The sequence below is a fragment of the Chiloscyllium punctatum genome, chromosome 38 (assembly GCF_047496795.1).
Source record: "Chiloscyllium punctatum isolate Juve2018m chromosome 38, sChiPun1.3, whole genome shotgun sequence".
Classification (NCBI taxonomy): domain Eukaryota; kingdom Metazoa; phylum Chordata; class Chondrichthyes; order Orectolobiformes; family Hemiscylliidae; genus Chiloscyllium; species Chiloscyllium punctatum.
In genome coordinates, this window is record NC_092776.1 from 31,448,998 (window position 1) to 31,458,546 (window position 9,549).

The following is a 9,549-nucleotide window of genomic DNA, read 5'->3' on the forward strand; positions in this document are numbered from 1 at the left end:
ACTGGTTATTCATCCCATTACTGCACTTGGGACTTTGATCTGCACAACTTGGTTGTCAGGTTTTCTTACCAGACAAGAGTGACAGTATTTCCAACGTAATAATTGTTTCAGGGTGCTTAAGGATGCGAAAGTTGCTAAGTTCAATTTCTGATTCTCTGTGTAGTATCTTTTAAGCCTGCTTTCAACACATCTAATCATATTGAGGCTACCACCATTGTTCCACGATTTAAACAATTGTGATGGACGTTTTGCAAGTATGACATTGTAATATGCAATGGACAATTTTCCAATGCACCATAAGTGGACGCAAGGCTTGTAATTGTATTTGTAGCTAAGTTTAGAAAATTATATTCTGCAAGGCTCATTTAAGTAACACAAACATTATGATTTCAGCCTATCATAAATTTATGATGTTATAGTGTGGTATATGGAAACTGTTTAAATATTGCTTCTGTTCAAATATGAACATGTATAAATCTGCACTCTTCCCAGAGATTTGGATCATGTAAAGATTGTTTTTAAGTCCTTAATATTGTTTTCAATTTGTACCTGAAATGTGTTAATTAAGCACTTCCACTAGTTTGCATTCATTTCCAATGGTTTCATAATTTATTTTAATGGATAATTTAAATAAGGATACAGTGGTGCAGTCAGAAAATTGCTGTTCTTTTCTAAACTTTATTCTTGTATGTTAGTATTTTATTTAAATAATTTACAGCATACACATAAACATGGACCATATGTTTGAAAAGCGTGTGAAATTTAATACACATACGTTCTCTCAAAGCCAGAAGCCATGAAACCAAAGCTATTGTAGTATTGGATTTTGCCAGATTACATGTTAGTTATTTGGGCCATGGGCGGTTTAGGTGGATTCTGGGTTAGATGGGGTTAGGGGCACTTGAAATACAGTTATACATTAATGTTAGGGACAAAGCACATAATAAAGTGCAGCATCTAGCTGAATTGTCCAGGTATGTTAATTTTTAATTCAGTCATGCTGGAAAAATAGATTCGCATATTAGAAAGAGAGTCCAATTCTTGGGGTTTAGACAGTTGGTTTGGAGAGACTGTATATGTACCAGAAAACTGAAATTAAATAATGGTAAAACCTACCTGAAAAATTCAGTAACAATAATATTGCAAAGTTCATGGTTTGCCAAGTTTTAGCCATTTTATCTTGTGGATTATCACAAAGCTTATCTGGATTGTAATGTCAGCTTAAATAATCAACAAATATTTAACTAAAGTTAAAGATCAATAATGGAGTGGGGAATGAGAAGCACTGGGGATCAAGAATTTGGAATCCAAATATGCATAATTACGAGAATTCTGCAAATAAGTTTGCTAATGTCTGGACAAAAATTCCAAATCTTTTTGTTCACCTATAATGGATTGAAGACAGAATTTTTTTTCATGGTGCTCTGAAGACTGCTGTTACATTATATTCAAATATACTTTTTAATCTAATCCCAGTGACTTCTCATCATTTTTTGGTCAGCTAAAGTTTACATGATTTTCTTATTGGGTTCAGACAACGTCCATGCAAAAACAACCTTGCAGAATGTCCACAAACATCTCTATGTTTCAGCAATTCATCTTTTTAAAAATCATATACTGCGTTAAACCTCTAAGGATGATGTGTATGCATCCCTTTACTCGATGAATGGAATTTGCAATGAGTTCTCATTCAATTTGAGAACAAGACAGTCAGCATAGGTTCCTGTAATTTCTGCTGTTAGCACTGGTCCCAACAAACTGAAATAACTTACTATGCGTAACAGTATGTATCTACAAGATGGAGTTTAACTACTTCAAGTAATAGAATATTTGTGCCCTTTTCAGTAGCTAACAACACAAATGAATTCTTAGCTTTGTAATTGTAGAATTAGAATCTTAAACAGATAGTGTTCCACAAGAATATATCAGACGTTATGGTCTGTGTGGACCTGACCCTGATGGATTTGTTCATTCTCCCTTTGAGAGAACAGTAGTATTTGTCTAGTACCTCCTCTGAGACTTTCATAATTGTCACTGTAAAACAATTGAATTAGACTGACTGTTGAAGACAGATTCTGAGCTATTCACTATTACAACCAATTGGTCCCTTAGAAGTGGTGATGTTGCTGCTTACAATACCATTGATTCATTAAAAAGAAGCACACGAGGTATTATAGAAAAATGGCAGCCTAAGGAAAAAGCTGGTTGTCAGTCTACTGCACAACAGTTCTTATTATTTGAAAGAAATAAATGGCACCGTTTTCACAAATGTGGAGCATAAAAGGGTGTTAGGTAGGCGGAACTCAGGAAAGGAGACATCAGCCCTGCTGCAGATGATATTAAAGGGACTGGGGTTGCTGCCTGGCAAATGACGTTTCCTGCAGCGTAAGTCTGAAAAGTTGGGAAGTTGAGAACACTTGGTCCCGGAGGGCTTGGGCTGACTCGAGACAGGCTAGTAGATCCAGGCTGCATAGTGGTGTCTGCCCCAGGGTTCTGTTTTTTCCACTTGGTGCGTCTGTTTTGAAACCAAATTTTTACCTGTGTTTCTGTAAGGCTGAGGGCCAGGGCAAGATTGAGACGCTCACAAACCGATAGGTATCGAGTTGAACGGAATTTATTCTCCAAAGCCACTAGTTGCTCATAAGTGAAGGCAGTCCTAGCTCGTCTTGGTTTGGCACAGCCTGTTTCAACACGACGGCGTTTTTGCCTTGTTGCGGTATGTTCAGCTCTGGTTTCCAATTCAGTAGAGGCAGTATGGTCTTTGTCAAATTCAGCTTGCGTTGAAATTTTATTGTCTTTAAATGATTGAAAGTTTCCACAAGTTTCCGGAGACTTTTTTGATGTATTAGCATTGGAATGTGTATCTTGCTCCCAATCACTTCCATCTGCAAAGAAACATTTAAAATATTTTTTGAAATGCCTATCATTGCAATCTTTAACTCCCTTTTTCCACATCTGCGTTAAATGTGTGTGAATATACAATAATTGGTCATTGCTATTCTCAAGTTTAAATATAGCCTAAGAAAATAAATAGGAGCAGGGAAGGGCCATTTGGCCCTTGAGCTGGCTCTATCATTCAGTGAGATTGTAATTAATCTCTGGTTACAAGAATACCTAATCTCTCTATGCCACATCATTCTGCAGTTTCTCTACACTTAAATAATATTTTGTTTTTATATTGTTCCTATTAAAATGACAAACCTTATACTTCCCATGTCTACCACATCTGCTAAATGTTTGTCCATTCACAGAGCTCAGCTACATCAGACACTACAGGTCAAACTGGACTTGTTTGACATCAGTTCCAGTGGATGAGACCTTGGTGTGGATGACCATCGTAGAATGCTAATTAGTCATTAGCCATCATGCCACCACTTAAGTTGCATTGTGAGGGCAAACTCAAGACCCTGTCAGTTTTGGTTGTGTTCCCTTTAATTAGCCAAATATGAAAGTTCATGTGTGAAATTGCCTAATTGCTTGCCTGCATGTGATGGTCCCCTATTGGACAATGACATGATGCTGGGGTCCTGTGGGTATTTGGGGCAGAGTAATGGTGACCTAGAAAGGGTGTTTAAATGGAATGTAGCTAAGAACAAGTAAACGGTATGGCCAAGTGCCAATCAGTGACTAGCATGAGAAAATGGAGTTGGATGTGGGAAGATGTGTCAGACATGCTGCCTATGTACTGTGATCAGCATAGCTTTGTGGTTTTTGTACCATTACATTTTGAGTGTGGGGAAACACCAGTTTGCCAATGCTTATCCGGGTACAGTGGTCTTTAAGGATGCCGTAGGTACAAGGATTACTGGACGTTTAGTTGATATCTGCTGAGTGGTGAGTTGTTCTGAGAACAGTATGTGGTAATAATGGGGATAGAATTGGATGTGAGAGATGCCTTAGAGGCTGGTAGATAGTTAATACTTGGTAAGATGTGGCGAGAAATTTTAGGGCCTCATTGTAAGACTCCATCCAAATATACTTGATGCACTCCTACTTAGTAAAAAATGTAAATTCTGCCCTATGTGTGCAGTTTCAGTCTTTCCACCTAATTTGTTTTGTCTTTAAAGATTGCAAATAAATTTGTCAAACACAATGTCCCATTTCTAAAACCATGTTGACTTTTTAATTGTGCTATGATTTTCTACGTGCCTTGCTATTACTTCCTTAATAATTAGTTCTATTTACCCAATGACAACGGTTAAGCTAACTAGTCTATAGTTTCCTGCTTTCTGTTTCCCACCTTTTTTTGAATAGGTACATTACACTTGAGGTTTCCTAATTCACTGTAAGCTTTCTCAAATCTAGAAGGTTTTGGAAGATGACACCTAATGCACTCATTAAATCTGCTGCCACTTTAAAAACAATCAGGTGCTTATTTCTTAATAATTTCCTCTAACATGTATGCAAACTTCCATATACATTGCTTTAGACAAATTAAAATATACTTGAAATTGCATCACCAAAAGGATGTGTGTTAGGTGACATACAGAAAAAGAATTGTCAGTATTTCAGCCATTTGATTAGAACTGAAAAGCTACAGAGATCTAAGGCAAAATGGAGAGCAGCAAAAGAGGGATTGACATGATACAGTTGGATGATGGATGTCCCAGAATATTGGCAGATGAGCCTTAATGATTGAGTGAGTATGGTACAAGACAGATGAGAATGGCATATCATGACAGTTGATCTCTTGGTAGGAGTGGCTACAAACAGTAGTTTAGTCTCATATTCTATGGGGTTTTTTTGTATAGTCGTCCTTTCTTAAATTTTTCCAGTCTTCAGGCCTATCACTATTTTTGCAGTATGCCTTTCCTTTCAATTTGATGCCACCCTTAACTTCCAGCATTGAGAAATGGTCTGCCCTTTCTTTAAAATTGAATATGTCATTTTTAGGATATCTTGTTAAATATCTCCTTAAATGCCTGGCATTTCTCACCAATCCCTTCACATCATTGTAATTATCTATATTTAAGTTTAAGACTCTAGTTTTAGACCCATATTACTCACCTCCAAATTGAATGCCATATTCATCATGGTATGGTCATTTCTCTTGAGGATACTTTACCATGAGACCTTTTAATAATTCAATCTTATTACATTTCATCAATTGTAAAATAACGTTCTTCAGTTGGTTCCTTGGCATTTGGTTAAAAGAAATTGTAATGAATAGACTTTATGACTCATTCACAAAGCCACATTTGCTGATTTGATGTACCCAAGTTATATGAAGATTGAAATAACTCGTGATTGTAGCTTTCGTTCAGAGCTCCATTATTTCCTGAATGTCAGCTTATAAATGGTTCCCTTGGTATTTTTAACTTTGTATGAATCACATCCTTGATTAACAGAGCTACTCCATCTGCTTTTCTTTTCTGCCCATCTTCCTGAAATATCTAATAGCCTGGAATATTCAGTTCCCAGCCTTTGTCACCTTGGAACTGCTTTCTAATTCTGTCACACAAAGTTCTGTTTAGCTATACCTGTCATAGCAAGACAGGGAAGAAAGATTAAATTGGGTTCAAAAATAGGAGTAGGAATAATTGTAGAAATTAAAAGGTGTAAATGAGGGACGATATCATTGTGCCAGACAGAGACATAAATATGAGAAGGAAGCAAACGTGTAAGAGCTTGAGACATAACGTCAAAATTAGCCAGCGATTCCGTGGTTTACATCAATAATTATAAAAGTGTGTACAGAAACGTGCTAACATAATTGCAAAAGTGGTGACCAATCGTGAAGGACTGTTGAAAATGTCAAACAGTATAAACGTGACTTCCATTCCTTTATTGTCACTTGCAGTAATGTGTCTTGTATATGTTTAGCTCTTTGCACACAAGCCCGGCAGCCAGTTACCATAACAAATATTTTTAAAGCTCATATCACTACACTAACCCATTTGTTTCCTTGAGCAAGACATGAAATTAGTTGTAATTTCACTCCTTATTGTAAAATACCGTCTTGTAACATTCATTGTTGCACACGCACAGTCGAGAGTATTTAACAGTTGCTAATCAAAGATTAAACCATCTACAGAAATCTCGGTATATCGTGAAGGAAAAAAAAGAACGTTGTTCTATTTCTCCCATCTAGTCAAATTCTTATCCATATTTTCTCCACGCTAACTTTATTTCTTTATTGTACTCGGTTCGATTAGATCACTGTCGTTTAATCTTATGCCAATAATCGTTAATAGTTGTGTACATAGATGTCTGAACCTATTGTCTTCCCCCATATCATCCGCTCAATCATTGGTCGCTTAGTTACCTTAGCTATTTTGCTGGCTTTCTTACGGTCTTGGAAATGATAATAACGTTGAGACCGCGGCCCAGTGGAAAATGTTGACCCATTTGTGTCGATTGAAATGCAATACAGGAGGAATGAAATCAACAGATCCTACCACATACTGAATTATTACCAACTGGCAATAAATAATATGAAAACATGGAGATATAAATTAGCTAGCCTATGTTTCTTGTGTTAACACCTTAGCCTTCTCCCTGAGTTCTTTTGTAATATTTTAATGTTATTTCTCACAAATCAATAACAATTAGAAACTACAGTAAACTTTAACAAGCCTGCTTCATCAACAGCTTAAAATCGGCCCAACTGTGTGAGTGTTCTGTATCCGTAGTTCATTTTGGAGTTAGTATTTGTCCAAAAACTTCTTGACCTGGCGGGTCGTGCGTGAGAAAGATGACCAGGACGACATTCTTTTTTAAAAAAAACATGGTTAGAAATAGTGCAAATCTGTGGCTGGTGTTGTTCCGGTAATTTCCCTATCTTGTGCTGTAAAATCTAGAATAGGTACTGTACTTGAGTAAAGGTGCACGGCACTTCTTGAACATCATCTTGGAATGCAAGAGCCCCCATTCCCTAGGGTACAACATATTTTATTGTCATTGTAACAATTGCATGGGGTTTTATTCGACTCGTCGCTTCTAGTAGATGACGGGTTTCTGACTTTTGTTTGGGGAGGAATGTTAGTACCGTCCTGTTTGGGAGGAAGCTGCGACATAGTTAAAAGGCAGGTGGAAACGTTATGACAGGATCCACGAAAAAAAAAGTGTCCAATCTACACAAGCCACGATGTGCAATTAGAGTTCCAGATTTTAACAGATCGATAATGCCATCTATTAAAGGTAAGTTTTAATCGAAAAATATTTGGACCTTCGATCTGCTTCAGACTCGCGTTTTCACGGCTATACCTGCAAGCTGTTGGAAGGAGATATGCACAAGTCAGTAATAGGATATCGATCATCTGAGCAGCGGCATCCTCCATGGGACGATTTAAACAATTACCCAGACTCTCTCCCAGTGCCAATCACACCTAGCAAAGAGCTGTTATTGAACAACTGTAATTGTTTTTTTCAAGATATAACACGTAGTGTATGTCATATTTATCATTTCTGTGGATTTCGCGATAAAGAACATAAGAAGCGGAACAGCAAATTAAAATGGACTAAATATGGGATGTCGTGGAAGTGATCACAGCAAAATAATCTTCAATGAAACAAAGTACTTGTTTCTCATTTGAGCACTTGTCTCCCAAAAGTGGATGTGATGGTGCGCACATCAAACTGCAGGTGCACTTGACACAGTCTTAACAAGTCTCCCGGTTTGAAAGCAAAACTGAGCCGAAAGCTAATTTATCTGGTTCAAACACTAAGCAATTTTAGTTACTACAAAAAGTCACGCTCTGGAAAGTAAACAAAAAGCATGGAGTTAGACCAGTGTCAGTAAACAAATACTCCTCCATCCTTCTGCAGATGCTTCTGCAACCAACTCCTTATCAGTTTCACAAATTCATAACATCCGCTCGATTTGAAAACATGGGGTTAGAAAATAACTGGACGACTAATTCAAATAACAACACTTTTCGTGAGGGAGTCCAGACAAAATAAGCAAGAAAAAAGAGCTGCGTAATTTCTTGATTAAAGTCAAAAGCCTGTGGGAGGCCTAGCGACAGATCAGTGTCACTTTGGTGCAGTCAATGTACAAGAGTTATTGATGTTTTGTAATTAAAGTATCGCAACGCTGATTAAGATGAGAACATGTAATATTACTCACCAGAATCAGTGCCGATTTGGTTGCTGTTCTTTTCGGCACTTAGTTTTGCACCTGTCCCCTTCCAATTCTGTTCTCCACTGCAGGGCACGGGCAATTCACTGCTTTCATTTGGTCCATTCTGTTGCAGCTCAAACGGCTGGGATCTGCCTGTGAATTTTTGAGGATCGAGTATATCTATGATGGAGAAGGAAATCTTGTGGGTAGGAGCCATCTCTTCCCCAGTGTCCGGGGACTCGAACATCGCCCTCTTGCCCTTTAGACACTGTCCAGCGGGCTACAGCTTGCTCCGCAGATCAGACAAGACGGCGATTCTGTCACAAATTGAGCGGGATGCACACAAAAATTCACTTTGGAGTTAAGATTGCCTTGTAAGACAACGCCGGCCACTTCACACCTGACACTGAAACTTAGTGAATGCTTTAGCAAGGGTCAATGAACGGTGGATATCAGTTCTGCCCGTTTTAAAAAGAAATTGCGATGCCTCTACATATATAAGTAAGCACTGCTCCAGTGCTGGTTTTGCCGGGCTCCTTTTCTAGTTTGAGGCTGGTCTGTTCAACGTCTGGCTACAGTGACAGAGACTAATAATAACAGTGCACGTGGTATAAAGCCCAGCAGCAGATCAGCTATTAACACTACAGAGGCCTTTGGATATGCATGGGCAGGTTCGCCACGTGTGATTGCAATAATAGTTTAGCTGAACATCAAAGGGATCTCTACTGACATCACAATATATAGAAACCAAAGGTTTCTTTTGTTTGAGAATACTTAATTTCAATTAACTGCTGCAGTAAATGAAGAATCGTTTAACAGAAAATGCTTCCTACAGCTTTTTAAAATGTTAATTCTGCCTACTGTATCAACACATTTGAATGGATATTCAGTACAGAATATTCTTCAACGAGTTACCTTTTTATTTATAAATAAGGTATTCAAGTTTAAGTAACACGTATGAAATCCTTAGTGTATCGGCATTTGGTCATTTTCATTTGCAACCGCAATTTTTAATCAAATTTTAAAAATGCATATCAAATAATTTGATTCAATTATTTTACTAACTGCAGCTGTTAATTATTTCCCAATCTCGGATTCCATTGACCTTGCGCTGCATGAGGTAAAGATGTGCTGAGGACTGAGGTGCAATATTTGCAATTGTATATCTTCCTCTTCCTTTGCAGAAAGTTCATGTTTAGACATCGAACACTACTTCGCGAAAAGTTAGTTTTCAGCTCCTGACACAGCCGAGGAATTCCAGGTGCATTGTAGAAACTACCCTTTAGGTAAAATCGGATTATTTACACAGTGCTTCAACATTTTAAAGTTGGAATGGGATAAACATGAAACAATCTCTCATATAAAAGGCACCAAATTGACTCTATTTTTCAATAAACTGTTCTTTTATCACTGGCAAAACCTCAAAAGCAAAACGTAATGTCATTCCCTTCACTTTCATTAAAGGAGGGCATTTTCGAAATAGCCAG

The 9,549-nt window shown here is 37.6% G+C and overlaps 1 protein-coding gene across 1 annotated transcript; it reads right to left on the reverse strand.

The window, feature by feature from the left end:
- Positions 1 to 652: 652 nt before the first annotated feature.
- Positions 653 to 8,583, reverse strand: nkx1.2la (NK1 transcription factor related 2-like,a). The gene is made up of 2 exons (XM_072558070.1): positions 8,069 to 8,583; positions 653 to 2,885 (listed from the first exon to the last, which is right to left on the reverse strand). Exons 1-2 carry the CDS (start codon positions 8,307 to 8,309, stop codon positions 2,263 to 2,265), a joined length of 864 nt encoding a protein of 287 aa, XP_072414171.1. The 5' UTR covers positions 8,310 to 8,583; the 3' UTR covers positions 653 to 2,262.
- Positions 8,584 to 9,549: the final 966 nt, after the last annotated feature.